The 17,412-nt window shown below is 30.9% G+C and overlaps 1 protein-coding gene across 3 annotated transcripts in view; it reads right to left on the bottom strand.

The window, feature by feature from the left end:
• NECTIN3 (nectin cell adhesion molecule 3) overlaps positions 1 to 17,412 on the bottom strand; it is a 134,582-nt gene that overhangs the window by 60,208 nt on the left and 56,962 nt on the right. The window contains exons 4-6 of one of the 3 annotated variants that reach the window (XM_066347968.1): positions 16,657 to 16,774; positions 14,524 to 14,675; positions 7,584 to 8,361 (exon numbers count right to left, since the gene is read on the bottom strand). In XM_066347968.1, coding sequence (XP_066204065.1) covers positions 7,781 to 8,361; positions 14,524 to 14,675; positions 16,657 to 16,774 — 851 coding nt within the window. In that variant the 3' untranslated portion in view covers positions 7,584 to 7,780. Of the gene's footprint in view, positions 1 to 7,583; positions 8,362 to 14,523; positions 14,676 to 16,656; positions 16,775 to 17,412 lie in introns of those variants that run through there. The other 2 variants (XM_066347970.1, XM_066347969.1) reach the window with 2 other exon arrangements.

The raw sequence follows: 17,412 nt of genomic DNA, 5'->3' as shown, positions 1-17,412 counted from the left end.
CTGGGACGCAGAGGACCAAGGTTCAAGACCCTGAGATCGCCAGCTTGAGTGTGGACTCAATGGGTTTGAGTGAGTCTCACCAGCTTGAGCCCAAGGCCACTGGCTCAAGCAAGGGGTCAATCACTCTGTTGTAGCCCCCCAGTCAAGGCACAAATGAGAAATCAATCAATAAACAACCAAGGAATCGCAACGAAGAATTGATGTTTCTCATCTCTCTCCTTTCCTTTCTGTCCCTCTCTCTGCTACAAAAAAAAAAAAAAAAAATCTATACACTAAAATGTTTATAATTAACTTGCTAGGACCATTTAAAATGAGTATAGAAATCTACATTCCCTTTTCACACATCAAAATACCCATTCCTAATAATGAAATGAAATGTTTTTATAATTTTTTCCCTTGGTTCCCTTCACCAAAACTTCAGTGATGCATGATTCGTAAGTAAATGTGATACCCTACAAACTTATCTTCCTACCTTTGGTTTGCTCCCCTAATACATATCACAGTATTACCAATTTCTCAACAGCCTCTTTTAATGCTTATCTTTTCAATGACATCTAAGTCTTTCTACCCAGCCAAATATTTATTTCACTATTTTTAAATAAAAGTCCTCTGTTTGAGTCAGGTCAGTCTCTTTGCCCACTCATCCAAAAAATTACTTAGAGTAACCTGTGTCAGGCCTTATGCTAAGTGCTAGGAATGCAAGGATGAGTTTTACATAGTTTCCGGTCCTCATAATAGAGAGCAAAATCCCCAAAGTGGGGTACAGAATCCATTAATATATTTTCCGGTGAAGTGTAGTAAGAGCTTATCACATACGCCAAAAAAGGGAGAGAGAGAGAGAGAGAGAGAGATCATTTGATAAAAATAAACATTGTACTAGTATATATGGATGGGCACTGGTAGTCCCATTTGGTCCATGCACCAGGTGTTAACCTGTCACACAGGGTATCCATTATATCCTATGGGAAGTATAGAATGGGAAGGTTCCAGAATGATATCATATAGACAGTTACACCTTCACTTGGTTGTTCCCTCTTAGCACAGTAGCAGCATCATGTGACAAACTGTGATGTACGAGAGCTCAGCTGAATGAACATATAACATATCTTAATCAAAAATGTAAAAAACAAAAGACGTGGGTGCCCAGTGATAAGTGACCACCTGATACATGAACCAAGTGAGGGTCTCACTGCTAATCCATGTTACATTTTAGTAAATAAGCATTTCTCCCAGTAAATATTCCTCTAAAGCAGGGGTCTCAAACTCGCGGACCGCCGAACAGTCCGCCAAACAATTTTGTACTGATTTTTTTTTTTTGTTTTCAACTGCAGTGAGAAAAGTGTTGCGTAACAGTTGCCTTTTGTAGACCTAGTGCGGCCCGCCGAATGGCTGTGATCTTGCTCTGCGGCCCACATGCTGAGTTGAGTTTGAGACCCCTGCTCTAAAGAATGGGAGAATGAGATAACCCAATAATATAGGCACAACAACAAAAACCCCAAAGAACCATCAATGCAAGTGTTACTCAATACCTCATAACAAACTTTATCAGTTACATTATAAAGTAAAACCATGACAATCTCAACAGATGTGACAACATATAAGGAGACCAAATAAAAATTTACACTCACTCTTAACAAGAAACCGCACACTATACCCATACTATACTGAAATAGTAGCGAATGTGAGGGGTGAGTTTATTGTGACTAGCAAGACCCTGAAAGACCAAATATCTTGAACATAAGACAAGCTCTAAATGGTAGTTGGAATGAAAATTGAGGTCCCCAATAACACACGTCGTTGCATTTGAATCTACTTGTTTTTGAAAGGTAGCATTTTAGCTATCATACCTAAAAACCAACTATCAAATATATTGAACTTTGAATCACACCCTTTGAGTCACTGAATCAAAAAGTATAAAATCAAGATTAAAAAAACAAAGCACATTAAATCATGAGGTTTTTTAACCACATAATTTTTTACCACATTTAATTAAAATGTTTTAATGAGGAAAAAAGTTAACTTTTCATATGGAGATAGTTTCACCAAATATTACTGCTTTAGGAAACAAATTGGTATTTTTAAAATATTTCATCAGATGTTAAAACTTCCATTTTTTAATATTTTATAATGCAAAGAGCAAACTTCTATAATAGTACAAATATAATTTATAAACTTACACATATTAGGAGTATATGATAATTTTCAACCAATAAATACAGAAAAAGGTTTTGAAGGTCACTGATGTAAAGAAAGGTAAAAGCCAAAATAAAATGTAAACTTATGCTAAAGTAGATGAAAGCTGGCATAAAAAAGATGGCAGCAGTTATTAATTCTAAAGAGAAACTTGAATATGGACTTGTTTCCCAGTGTGGAAAGGGGAATTTCAGGTAAAGGGAACAGCATGGACAGAATTACTCAAGACATCAAAGTACAATGTATGGTAAAGAACAGTTAACAGATCTAGACATTAAGTAGATTCTGTGTTAGTACATCTAGGCTTTGAACATCCTATAACTGCTAATAACAAGTTACTGTATGCCTATTATATGCAAAAATATATCATCATTTAATATCTTGCCTTCTTAAATTAAATCTTTTATCTTATCAAGGCCTCTAGATCAACTATTCAGAAAATACAGAGGTGTGACTGGCATAATCCAAACTGGAAAACAGTAGGACAAATGAAGCCATTTCTTCAACAGATAAATTGCAAGGAAAACAATGGAGGAATAGGGGAAATGGCATATGAAGAACACAAAGATTAAAAGACATTTCAATCAATCACAATATATGGATCATGTGCATACTAAATAGGTAAAACTGAAGAAATATGTGATTAGAAATCTGAACATTGGATACTTGCTATTAAACTTTTTGGTGTAATAATGAATCTGTGGTTTCTTCTTGCTAATGTTCCTTATCTTCTGGAGGTATATGATACATTTACAGATGAAATAATGGCAGGAGGGACAATGTGGGTAGGAATTTAAATGAAACAAGACTAACCATGAATAGGTAATAACTGAAGCAGGTACAGGGAGGTTCACTTTATTTTCCTATCCTACTTCTATATAATTTTCCATATTTTTTTTTAAAAAGGAGGCCAAGGTCTCTAGATCTAATTACCTCAACTTTTAAATCAAACGATCCCTTCAATATTGGTTTTCCATGAGTTATTTCTCATAACTGAGACTATGACATTAGGTGTCGTGTCCATATAGAAATAATAGGCATGTAAGCAAATGAGGCCTTGAATTAATCTTGCTTTGAAGATAATTTATATTTTAAAAGTTATTCTACTAAAGTCACTTTCATTCTGCTTCATCCACAGCGCCCAGCCAGGAAAATCAAAAACAAAAACCTGGCAGCTATTAACTGAAACGAAAAGAAAATAAAACATCTCAAATTTATCCATTTAAATTGAAATAAACAATTATTATCAAGGTTCAAAAAAAAAAAAAAAGAAAGAAAAAAGAAAGAACCCCAGAGTATATACAGCAAATGCTTTTGTAAGCTATGTCTGGTTTCAAGATCTTGGTAGAAATTTATCACAACTCAACTAAAAAACAAAACAACAACAAAAAAAACACAGCTTACAGGAATATAACAGAAGAAAACAGAAAGCAGTTTTAAAAAAGTTATATTATGCATATACTAAAGATTCTTTTATGTATGTTTTTTTTTTTTGTATAAGAGGGAAAATAAACTTAATTTGGTCAAAATGTTATTTAAAAAACAGCTGTGTGCTCTAACATAACTTAAGGTTTAGAAAAATAATTATAATTTTAAACATCAAAAAAAATAGAAAGGTGATTACAATTAGCAACAATGGCACTTCAAACCAAAGTAGGTCATAATCAGTAAGTGAAAACCACTAAATGCCAACTTAAAAAATACCTTATTAAACGTTGCTTTCAAACTGAAAGTCAACCTATAAAAATTAACTTATGTCAGTCACAGAAAAAGCATTTAAAAACTATTGTAGCTAGAAAGATAACTCATGATAGTGGAAATCATATTCAAAATGTATACATATTATTAGATAGGAATTAAATGATTAATACAAAACAAAGTTTATAATGGTTAACACATACCAACCTGATAGAGCTTACTTGGAAAGAGAAGTTAAAATAGATTTCTAAATCCCACAAAACATAATTTATTAAAGAAAAACTAGGTTATACACACAGAGACACAAAAATATCATAGGATCTAGCAAATAAGGACAAAGAAGGTAATAGAGTCATTGGTTTCTAGAGAATTTAAGAAAAAATTTTATTTTAAAGATTTATTGTATGACTCTTGGGGCTAACATCTGATAAGTAAACTTGGCAAAAAGAAAAAACATTTCCGGTACAAAGTAAAATTTGATCCAAATCTAATACATACACACACACACACACACACTTGCATGCACGCTTATTGGGATCCACCCGCGCCCTGACTGGGATCCACCCGGAAACTCTCGTCTGGGGCTGATGCTCCTCAAGCTATTGAGCCACTGGCTGTGAGAGGGGAAGAGAGAAAGAAGTGGGAGAGGGAGGGGAAGAGAAGTAGATAGTAGCTTCTCCTGTGTGCCCTGACCAGGGCCCCAATATACCAAAATTTTGAAAAAGTTTTCTATAGACGATATATTTCTAATTAACAAGTAAACAGGAAAAATAATTTGATCAATAAATCATTCCCCTATTAGAATAAAAAATTCAATAGCGGTACTTCCTTTCTTATGTTTTACAATGATTACTATAACAGTTTCTTACTTGTTCATATGCTTTGTTTTAGCAGTGTCTACCAAAAGCAAAATCAAATCAGATGTTTTCACATATAAGATTGCTATATTTTTTTCAATTTCTGCACTTGCATATAGTACTTTCTACATCTCCTTATGTTAAACATTTAGCCAGCGTTATCATTATAAAACTCTACTATATAGCTATCAGAAGCTATTTAGAATAAATAGAACTTACTACTGAAAAGTCATAATGGCTTCCTTAATATTAGACTTATCAAATAGAAACCTTTTAGGCATATGGTATAATACTAAATATTTCAACTTCAAAGTACTTCTCAAAGATTACATTTAAAGCTAACCCCTAATCTATTAAAGTTTCAATGTAATTTTAAAAATGGCAGAAAAAAAATTAAGAGTTGCATTCATCTCTGTTGTATCAGAAATATTTTAAGCAGTGTGAAAAAAAAACCTAAATACAAAAATCAAAAACCAGTTCAGAAAATATCAAAAAAAAAAAATTGTAAAAACATGGCCAAAACACTATTCTTACATCTTTTCTGTTTTTTATATATATATATATAAGTATATATAAGTATATATAAAGATATATATCTTTTAATTAGCTGTGCACATCACTGATATTCAATATTTAACAAAAATGTTTATTTTGTACAACTATTCATGTTTACAAACAAGTCTTTATGCACAGTAAACATACATAAAGCTCTACTAAACAGCAGTGCAATGCTTCAAAAAATTTTCAGCACTTAAAATTTTGAAATCTTTTAGTTTGCAAATAGTTTAGATTAAGGATACAGAAATATATCAAATACTCACTTGTAGTTTTCCATGCATCCTCTCCAGCCAAAAAAACCCCACCAAACAAAAACCCTACCTTGCACAATGGCCATAATAGAAAAGATCATAATCGCTATGTAGATTATTTTTATTTTTGAAATACAGTTCTTGAAATATACTTCTAATTTCCTTAAGATTTTAGTTGAGATTAATACAGTATTGCAAATGTGACTGCTGATACTCATATAGCATTGCAAATTATTGTTCTAAAGATAAAATTTTATTTAAAAAGCCACAAATTTACATCATCCCACTGTAAGAAAACTTAAACCCATCTTTTTTTGAGGCCATATCATTGCTGAAAAAAAAAAATAGGCACTTCAATCATGGAGTATTATTAAGGAAGTTTTTCTTCCAATGACTTAGACCAGAGACTTAATATTTGTAGATCAATGGTTAATTATATTTAAAACCAGATATTTTTAAGAAGGTATCAATGAACTAAACTGTATCCTTAATTTATATTACAGTTTTATACTCAGTGTTTGGGAAAAGAAAATCGGTTTCTAATTTTCAGCTGCTAGGTAAAATAAAGGAAACTAGAATTTAGAATACTAAAGCCTTAATTACTTACAAAAGTCTACCATGTTTTTAGATTTGACAAGGATTGGAAGGGGGTAGTTGGGATGGTAAAAAAAAAAGTACCTACTTTGTTTTTTTATTAACAAAATAATTTATTTAATTTATGATTCTCCTACGAACTTCCACTTCAGTTATTCCCTGGCAAAACACCTAAGGCAATTCTATACAGTCCTTTTTTCAAATGAATTACCAACAGAAAAGAAAAACATATTCTTTGGGTTTCAAAACAGTTGTCATTATTACAATTATATAGGACTCCACAGTAGAAGCAATTTAATTACCTCACAAAGAATATCCACATTTGAAGATTTATATAACTTTTTTTTCAAAAGATACATTTCTGGAAAGAATATACTTAATGAATTATGTAACAAAAACAAAACAAAAAACCTCATGATGTTTCCAGTTTTAATTGGAAAAACAGAAATCTTGAAACATATACATAACATTTGAAAGGAAAAAGAGGGTGGTTTACTAATATCCATCAGCAAATGTTAGTGATTGGCTTATAATTAAGATTTTTCTTGTTAAATCTCAAATTTCCAAGTCCATCTAAATTTTTTTTCTGTATATATACCCGTTTGAAAAACATCAATATTAAATGACTAAAACAACATGGTCTAGAAAAGTCTTTGTATAGATTCTTGGCTGGAATATCTCATTTCTAAAATTGGCATTCCAATGCGAGTTTACCCATATACTGAAATGCCCTGTCACTATACTTAACTGTGCATTATATTTTCATTATTATTCTTATATTCAGGACATGAAGCATCAAAACTAAACTACCACTTACTGTACCAAAATCCAAGTTCACATGACTACATAAGAACTGTCCTCCAGAGATGAAAACCATTATAATAATTATGATGTTTAAAAGGCATGTTTTTATTACTCTTGTATGTATTCTGGCCAAAAATACTGAGCAGCTAATTATGGTCTTCCACACATCATGTTCACTGAGTTTACTACCAGTTTTAGTGCAATAAAATATCTTTGTAAAGCCACTCTACAGTAATTATGGCAAGGCTCATTAAAATGCAGAGGTAAAGATTCCATTTGTATAGAAACTTAGAAAATAATGTTTGAAAAGGAAAGATGTGTCATTAGACTGAATACTTTTTGTATACTAAAAATATATATAAACATTTCTTTAATTAGTTATATAATCAATTTTGATGTAGTATCATGTAGTGGTGATAAATTTTGAGAGGTATCTTTAACAAACATTATAATTGAGATTATAGTCGTAGGTAAACATTTAATACACAATGCCAAGGTAGTTTCCTTTTTTTTAATTTTTATACCAAAAAAGTCATACACTTAATGTTGACATTTCTTCTTACCTGTGTGCTTCAGACCAATAAAGTACTCTGCATTAAAATTTAAATCTTGAGACAGTAGTACAGCATTGAAAAAAAAAAATTGTAAAGCAGCTCAGATACATTGAACCCAGATTTTACATTTTCATTTCAAATCAGAATACAAAAAGCTTGAAAATCAAGGCGAAAAAGCTTATTTTTCCTCAAGAAAAAGTACGAACAAACTGAAAATGATCAACTAGTATGAATGAAACATTGTACATCGTTAAGTCACATTTAGTGGTTGCTAAACATACCACTCCCTCCTGGAAATTACAGAACCATCCACATGTGAAACTAAGTCATCTTCATTTTCGTCATAATGTTCATCACTGACGAACTTCATTCCCATTTTTAGATCTTCATAATAATCCATTGGCCTTTCAAACCTAGTGAGATTTTCTACATTGTTCCACTGCGTTTTTTCAGGCTCTTCTAAATAGTCTTTTCGTATTAGATTGTTCACTGGATTTTTGTTCTCTTTTTTTACACTGTCTGGGTAAGAATCAAGCTCATCTTGTTGAAGAACATCTATTTGAGATTCTTTTTGCATATCCGATGGTGGAATGTAGTTCTTGGCAAAGTAGTCTCCACGAAACGTCCGTCTTCTCCTATAGCAGAATATTCCAGCCAAAACACTTACAAGTATTACGAAGAGAGCCCCACCCACTACACTAGCAATGATCGTGCCAATTGTGTCATCCTTAATTGTTGCCAAAGTTGATAATGGGAAGGGCAATTTTTTTACTTCTTTTGTTAGATCTTCGATGTCAGCAGTTGAGGGATGCCACTGAATGGTAGGCTGAAGGGTGGTGGTAGTAGGAGGATCTAATGGAAACAGTAAAGATAGACAAGACACAGAAAGGCAAAGAATGTCAATGCAGCTGATTCAGCAGCAAGTTGAAAAGACAGCACTGTTAAATGAATATATATTCAGAGTAACAATAGTTTTTCATTCTTAATTTAAGATTAGAATGTAATTTATATATTCTTTAAAGTAACAAAACTGACAGTCAATTACCAATGAAGTAAAAGAAATGAAAAATTATCTATGGTATAAATCTTATTCCAACTTAAGTGTGATATTATACTTTAAAAGGGTTTTTTGTTTTTAAATAAACATTACTTAAGCGTCCTATATATAACTGGCTTAAAATTTATCATATCAAAAATTAAGTCAAATAATTCAAATGTATAATTTTTTTAGTCCAGCAGCACAAGGAAATAAAGTAAAAATATTTTAAAAAATTGAAGTATGTTTTCTTAATATCCATTTTACTTAATATATTTATATTTTTGTAAGATTTGAACTTATCTATAAAAGAATGAAAAACTATAGAATCCTGTTAAGTGGCCATAGTATAAGCTGTTGGTTTAATAATTCTCTCAAAAATATTTTCCATAAATCAGATAACTTCAATTTTTAAAAAGGATACCTACAGTTCATACCATTATTAATAATTTAAAAAAATGAAAAGCATATTTAAACTGTGTCAGCCAAATGGGCTATTATAAAATGAGACTAATAGACAAAGTAAAAACATGTAAACTATAAAATGTTATCATCATATCTATACCCCATGGGTAGAATATCTGAACATTTAGGAAATTAAGGGACTTAACCATATTTGTAAAATTTAATGTCACAATGCTTTAGGATGGAGTCTCAAAAAGCGTAGCTAATATTTTAGAGAGAATATTCTAATAATACTTAAATATTAGATGCAAATGATACAGTATATTGCCATTATATTACAGAGAAAATAGCCATAATATTAAAAAGCAACTAAACACAGAGTAAAAATTAAAGATTGGTTAATTATCCATTAAGTGGGTATTTGTAGGTCATGTTATACAAAACTCTAGAGTTTGAAGAAAGAATGATAAAAAAAATCTTGAATTTCTTCATTGATAAAAATAAATGACCCAAATGGTAATCTCCTATAATTAATTTTTAAATGAGTGGTACTGATAGAGCTTTAAAAAAAATGATTGTTAGAAATATACTAAATCTATATGGGGTAAGTTATTCTAAAATTACAAGCTAAAGAAAAATACTTACTGCAACAGGTTTCATCACGGAATGCCATATGTATAGAATGTGGTAAAAATTTAGCAAGTATAGTATAAAATTTAGTAAGTACAGTATAACTAATTTCCTATGAGTATAAACCAATATAACAGGCAATCCTGTCAAGCACCTTGAAGTGAATAATAGTTTTATGTTGTATGTAAGTGAATCAAGAAAGTTTTAATTTATGAGAACATATTCACTAGTTGAACAAACTTAATCTTTAAAAAAAAAATAGTGAAATTGCAGGATCCTTTCCCTTATGAAAGTATCCTGCATAGTAAAGCCTCACATAATCCAACTTCATACAACTAGGCAATTAAAGAAACTAAAAGTTAAAATCATTTCTAAGACAACTTATGCATTTTCTGAGGAGGGAGGACTCATGGAAAAGTCAAGTTTTAAGTATTAAATGTCATCTTGACATTAATTCCCAAACAAAAAGTATTCTTATAAAATGGCATCAGCATGTTTTAAAAAAAAGTACAAATCACCTAATTACTTATAATTCACATTTTTTGCACATAAAATTTTAAAATTTCTTTATAGGTTTTAATAAAATTCTATTTTTCTCAGAATAAGACATATACCTGAGTTCTCACCAAGTATAAGATATATAACATTTTTGCCAAATGTCCTAAAAAACAACAATCACCAAACATTTACTATTTATATTTACAATGTTCTTTTTGTGAACACAATTGGGTATCTGTCTAACTCAGAATTAATAAAATACAGCTTTCAGAAATATCCAACTGAAAAAAAGCACCCCCCAAAAAACTACTTTAAAAATCTTCTTAATTAATTTTGTCAGTGGTTCTAGAAATTTTAGCTTACTATCCCTCCTCAAACAGTGGTTTAAAAAAAAAAAAAAAAAGCACATAGCCTGACTGTTAATGTGACTGCATGAAGTGGGACTAGCGTTAACACTTTATTATTTTGTATTTTTAAGTATTGGACATATGACAATGTACACAAGACATTTATTCATATTTTCTAATTCTTGTCCACCTTCATGACAATGAGTGAAAGTCACAATTCATGTAAGGAGGCAGGAAGACTAATATTTTTGTAATTACCAATAGGTACTTATTTATCATGATTTAAAATTTTTCCCAACAGCATTTCTTATTTTTTCATTTAGACATTATTTTTTATATATTCTTTGCTGTAGGTGTGATAAATGAGTTTATAACAAATGCAATGAACTAGTAGACTGAGCTCTTCACACCTAAATAAAGAACTTGTTACATTTCTTTTTCAAATTAATGAGTTCTGAATAGGAAAACAAATAGTCCAGGAAGGCTTCTGTAGCTATAAAGTATACTTTAGCATAATAATTATGTTACAAATTAAATTAATTGATTTTTTCTTTTAGACTTTATATATACTACATACGTAAACAAAATCTACATATTAAAGATTAAGGATTGATAAAAATGTGTGGATTCTTAAGTTTGATAATATGTCTGGAACCTAAATTTAGTATGATTTGAAATTCAGTATTTGTATAGAACTATACTTTGAGTTTTAGGCATGGGAGAACTTATATGACATATAAAAATTTACTTCCCAATTCTCCAAGAGAAGTAAGATATCAAGGAAAAAATATATACCAAAAGCAACTAGACAAACACAATTTCTAGCAGTCATTTGGAACTGGACTAAGAGCCATTGTACTCCCATGAGTAAGAACTGAAGTCACATATACAGTCTTGAAGCCATGACCTCTTGTCCAAAATCTTATGCTTACCAATATGGGAAATATGTATATAATAAAATTACAAACAATTTCTCTGAGTTGCTTACACTACTCTGTTCTGAGTAAACTTTTAGACTCTAGTCATAAGACACAATCCTTTTTACAAATATTTCTAATCACTTCTAAAAATTATAAATATCAATTTTAATACTGAGGTAAAAAATTTTTTCCTAGAGAAAATAGGGTACATATAACTTACAATGAAAAAGATTAACTGTTTAATCATTTACTCTTTGTGAATTATAACCTTTCATCCTGATAAAAGCCAGTGAGGCTTTAATAGTCATTTTGGAAAGGCAGTATTTTATCTAGGATGCATTCTTAGATATACTCCAAGAAGCTCTTAAAGGATTTAAATAAATTCAACTGTATTAAACACTCTGGATAGAAAAGTAAAATCTAATTCTTAATGATTACTTTAAGAATACCATCTCATATAATGCTATATCTTTTTAACTGAACACAAACACTATGTGCTAAAACTTACTGCAGATAATGAGAATACTGTATAGTAGTGAATAAAGCAGACAAAAATCTTGCCCTCTTAAGACTTATTTATGTTCTAGTTGGAGACAAGTATATAAATAAAATAAAGTGCATATTATGCCACATGTCAATAAATATAGGGAAGAAAATTAAGGCCAAGAAAGAAGACAGAAACTAGTAAAGAAGTGAGAAAAGAGAAGTTTCGATTTTAAATACAAGCATAAAGGTGATACTTGAGTAAAGACCTAAAGAAAGTGAGAAAAAGAGCTATAGAGGATATCTGAAGAGCATTCAAGGCAATACAGACAGCAAGTGCAAATATCTGGAAGTAGAAATGTGCCTGCTGCTTCCAAAGAACAGCAAGGATGCCAGTGTGACTGAAGACAAGTGAGCAATGTATCTATCATGTTTCCCCATGTATAAGACGCACACTTTTCCGAAAAATTTGGGGTCTAAAACCTCGGTGCGTCTTATACAGTGGTGGTAGATTTTTTTACTTGCATTACCCGCTTTTTTGTTTGTTTGTTTTTGCGCTCACTGCTGAAAATAGTGATTTGTCATCAGACACAGATGAGGGCAAGCTAATAAAACGGGAGTTTTGACAGTGATGAGTTGTATGAATTTTATGATGAATAAAACCTGAGTTCAATAACTTTATATAATACAATTTTTTTTCAAATTTCAGGCCCCCAAATTAAGGTGCATCTTATACATGGAAGCATCTCATACATGGGGAAATACAGTAATAAGAAATGAGGTCAAAGAGATAATCTAGGACCAGAACATGTACAGAGCCTTATATATACATCATTGTACAGATTTCATTTTCATTGTTGGTAAAATGAAAAGTTCATGGAAGGTTTAAATAAGAGAAGTGGCATGATCTGACATGCCCTTTAAAAAGATCATTCTGATGATGTTGTACCAGAATATGTATGAGAAGCAGGTAAGGTTCTGTATATAACACACTAAGAGAGCTGACATTGATGTATTGATGGATTGTGTGGGATATGAGAAAAAAATCAAAATCAAAGATAAGTATCAAGAATTATACCTTCAGAAAATGTAAGGATAGAGCTACCAACAATCGAGAGGAGGAAGACTACTGGAGGAAAAAATCTGGTGGCTAGGGGCAGGAGAAAGATCAGGAGCTCAGTTTTGAATGATAAGTTATAAATTCCTCCTTATACTTCTATTATACATAGAGTTAATAATCATTAATAGGCAGTTGGACACACAAATCAGGAGTACTAGGAAGTGGACCCAGAATGCCAAAAGACATGAATTTAAGACACCACCAATGTAATCAGTATATATATCAGTATATATAAGAATGTCCAACTTGATTACATAATTATAACACATTGAGCTAAGATTTACAAGTATTTCACAACAAATTTTGTTAACAGGAAGAAAAAGTAAGCAGATCTTGGATAAGTACATTTTAACTATGTATTTCCCATGGCTTTAAGATTTTTTTTTTTAAATAAAATACCTCTAAGCTAAGAAAGGGAGACTAGTTTACCATATTTAATCTCATTTAGATTTCCACCAAAGCACTGATACTGAAAGAAATGGATAACTAGGGATGTACTTGGCTCTAAGCCTCTTGTGAAATTCATACAAAAAATATCTGAGGCCTTATCATACACCAGGCATTAACTAAGTGCTGAGTATAGATTGATAAATAAAATGAACACAAATTGTTTAAATGTGAGGACAGATAAGTAAATAAATTGTGATAAATAATACAGGGGACTTTTCTTAGATTGAGTGATCATACAAGGACTAAGAATATAACATAAAAGCAAGCTTAAAATTTCTCTAAAATCTCTAATTGATTTAGTTTTAGATTTGAACAAATGAAAATCTTAACTACCTATTACAGAATTACCATACAAACCTGCACTTATCATAGTCAGAAAGGAGATGCTCAAAATATTTTACATAATTTGTATACATAAGAAATGTTGATAATTTATTATTCACAACCACACCCAGGAAACAATGTATTTTTAGTTCCAACTTAATTTTATGAATGTTCAAATTTATACTGTCAAATTAACAAAAACTTTAACAGTGAAATAAATGAAAGATGAAAGAATCTTTCTTAGTGTTTGAGGATTAACAATAAAAGCCTAAATTTCATTTCACTAGAACATTTTCAGTACATTCCTACTTCACCTCTCATTTAATACAATATGGTATAATAACATATTAAGTGATAGTTATTTAACAAGCCATGTCATCAAAATTGATATCTTATTCTGTTTATCAGACACTTACATGCATAGCAGCCACCAAATATAAACAACAACAAAAACTAGTGTTCATTCTTGGTATAGAGACAAAAGAACCTAGAAAGGCACATACTACCTATAAAACTAATAAGTTCAATACTATTTCACTGTAAAATTAACTGTATTTATAGGTCTTAATGTACATAAAATTGTTACATAGACATATTGACATTTCTTTAGGTAAAGGAATGTCACTTTACACATGTATTTCAAATAGGATTACTAACTATATTTTTTAGATTTTTTTGGAAAACTTCAAAACAGAAGACTCTAACTTTACAAATATAAATTACCACCACAATCACAGTGTTATTCTTATGACTGTCATTAAGAAATATTTCAAGTAACCCATTTTGCAAATAGTAACTTACCTGAAATGTAGATGATCTTTTGATCACTTCTTTGACCAAGGGAATTGCTCACTTTACAGACATATACACCAGAATAATTGAAAGTCAGTGGGTGGACAAAATGAAGAGTATTATCTGAAGCCAATAAGCCATCAGGCCACTGTCCGTCCAACCTAGATTTGAAAAAGCATGAAAGTATTTTAAATATCCTCAGCCTCTATTCATTAATAGCTCTTTAAATAAGACATTAACTTTTGAGATGTTAGTGGAAGAACCAGCATTCTCTGGGTAAAATTCATTATGAAATAAAGCATGTACTAAATTATAAATTTAGTTTATTAAAGTTTTAACTTTATAAAGTTGAACTAATAGTTAAAGTGCATTAATAATACCCATTCTTTCAAAATATCAATTGACGTAAATGTACTCAGGTCTACTGAGTAATCCTCACTGTGGAGAGAGTTTCCACTCAGCATTTTAACTTAATGTATCACTATGAAATGACTGGACAACTGAGAAAATTAAGAAATATCTACAGAATGTAAGACAGAAAACAAAAACAAAAACAAACAAACAAACAAAAAAAACTGGAGGAAAAAGAAAACAATATGTAGGAGGAAAAAAGTCCCTGAGAGTGAAGAACTCTAGTATCCACTGGAAAAAAACAAGAACATACTATACCCATAAACTAAGAAAAGAATGCTATGAAAATGAACAGAGTATAAGAAAATGCTCTTAGAAAATAAGAGTGTACCCCAGTATTTTTAATCAACGGGGGAAATATCAAGCAAATCTCCTAGAAAGAATAAAAATTATTTGAAAAACAAGAAAAGCTATTTAGTATACAATACACAGGAGTTCCAGTAAGAGGCACGTAAAAAAGGAGGGGAAATGAACCAAAAAGTATCAAAAGTATCCAGAGTTTGATAAATACAAGTCTCTAGATTGAAGAGGGCCCTAAATATTGAGAAATATTAATGAAAACCTTACTGTAGCAGTTTAAATTTCATATATAAAGAGAATTAAGGATACTTGGATAGTAAGCTACACCAGTTAAAACAAGCAATTATTAGCTTCAGGGAAAATATCCTTAGACAAAAGAAAACAGAATTCCTGTATACTATATATTTAGCTCTCAGTAAATAAATATTTACCTTTATAGAAAGGACAACAATTACAGAATTTAAAAGTAGCTTAATCTTATTGGGACTATGAAAGGTAGGGATATGTATATGGATATATTAGTATGTGAAGGGGGAGAGATAAAATAAGTTTTTCATCTATCATAATAAGAATAGATAGCGTTAAAAATAATTAAGTCAAGAAAGAGCACTTTAAGCCCTGTAATGGTAACTACCAGAAGGAATAGCTAAAATCGCTAAAGTAGTCTCTGAAGAACAGAACTGTGGGGATAAGAAGGTGGTGAGAGGCCAGATAGGAGAAAACTCAGAAACACTTCACTTACTTTAATTTTCAGCTATTACTTTAATCGCATATTACATTGATAAAAAACAACTTTATGAATTTAAGAATACTTGTCACTTTTTTCCTTTCTATTGAATTTATTAGGGTGACATTAGCTAACAAAATTACACAGGTTTCAAGTGCACAATTCTACAATACATCATTTGCACACTGTATGGTGTGTTCACCACCCAAAGTCTCTGTCCCATTTATCACCCCATACCTCCTCCTCCTCCTCCTACCACCCTCCCTCCAGCAATCATCACACTGTTGTCCATGAGTTTTCTTTTCTTTTTTTGGTTTAATCCCTCCACTCCCACCAACCTCCCCCACCTAATAGCTGTCAGTCTGCTCTCTCTGACTCTGCCTATATTTTGCTTATTAATTCATTTTGTTCATTAGATTCCTCATATAAGTGAAATCATATGGTATTCTTTCTCTGACTGGCTTATTTCACTTAGCATAACACTCTCCAGGTCCATCAATTCTGTTCTTCTGTTGCAAAAGGTAAGATCTCTCTCTCTCCTTTTTTTTTAATATGGACAAGTAGTATTACATCGTGTAAATGTTACTACAGCTTTTTTTATTCACTCATCTACTACTGACTGATGGATCTACTTGAGCTGCTTCCAAGTCTTGACTACTTTAACTGGTAATTAAATTCTCTGTAGAAGTAGCTAAAATTATTACCTGCTCCACACAGATTTAAAGGGTGGTGGATTTGCATCAGCATTACACTTGAGATTAACACCTTTTCTTCCTACAAACCAATTTCCATCATAGCCTGTTACTGAAACCTCAGGAGCATCTATAAAATAAGTGCATGACAGAACAGATTATCTTTTGTTAGTAACAAACAATATACAAGAATAATGCATAAACATAATAAACTAAACTTTTAAACATCTAATTTTTCATTTTCTCAATATACAATACCAATGTGCAATACAATATTCAATAAATATTAGTTGACCAAATTTAAGAATACTTTTCACTTTTTTCCTTTCTTTTGAATTTATTGGGGTGACAGTGGTTATCTAAATAAGTACATAAATAAACAATGAGTACCTGAACATTAAGCAACTACAAGCACATACAGTTCTATTTATTATAAACACTGAACATTAGAATATTCACAAACCTATAATCACCAATGGCAAAATCTTAAAATCCTACTATGAAATATATAGATCTATATGAACAAAGAAAATACATTAAGTACTTAATTCGATAATGAAACATGGCATTTAAGAACAAAGTCACCATATAAAACTGTTTTAAACAAAATGTTGAATCTGAAAGGCAATATTCCCAAAGAGATAGCAAGTCAGTTACAGGAATTAGATTCCCTATACTTACAGTTAATTAATCTAATACATGAATTTACATCCATTCAGTGTGCCCGAAGGTCTTTTAGCACATGTGTAATATAATTAGTTAAATGAA

The sequence above is a fragment of the Saccopteryx leptura genome, chromosome 8 (genome assembly GCF_036850995.1).
Source record: "Saccopteryx leptura isolate mSacLep1 chromosome 8, mSacLep1_pri_phased_curated, whole genome shotgun sequence".
NCBI lineage: Eukaryota > Metazoa > Chordata > Mammalia > Chiroptera > Emballonuridae > Saccopteryx > Saccopteryx leptura.
The sequence above is the reverse complement of the archived record's forward strand: the minus strand, read 5'-3'. Positions and strand labels throughout refer to the sequence as shown.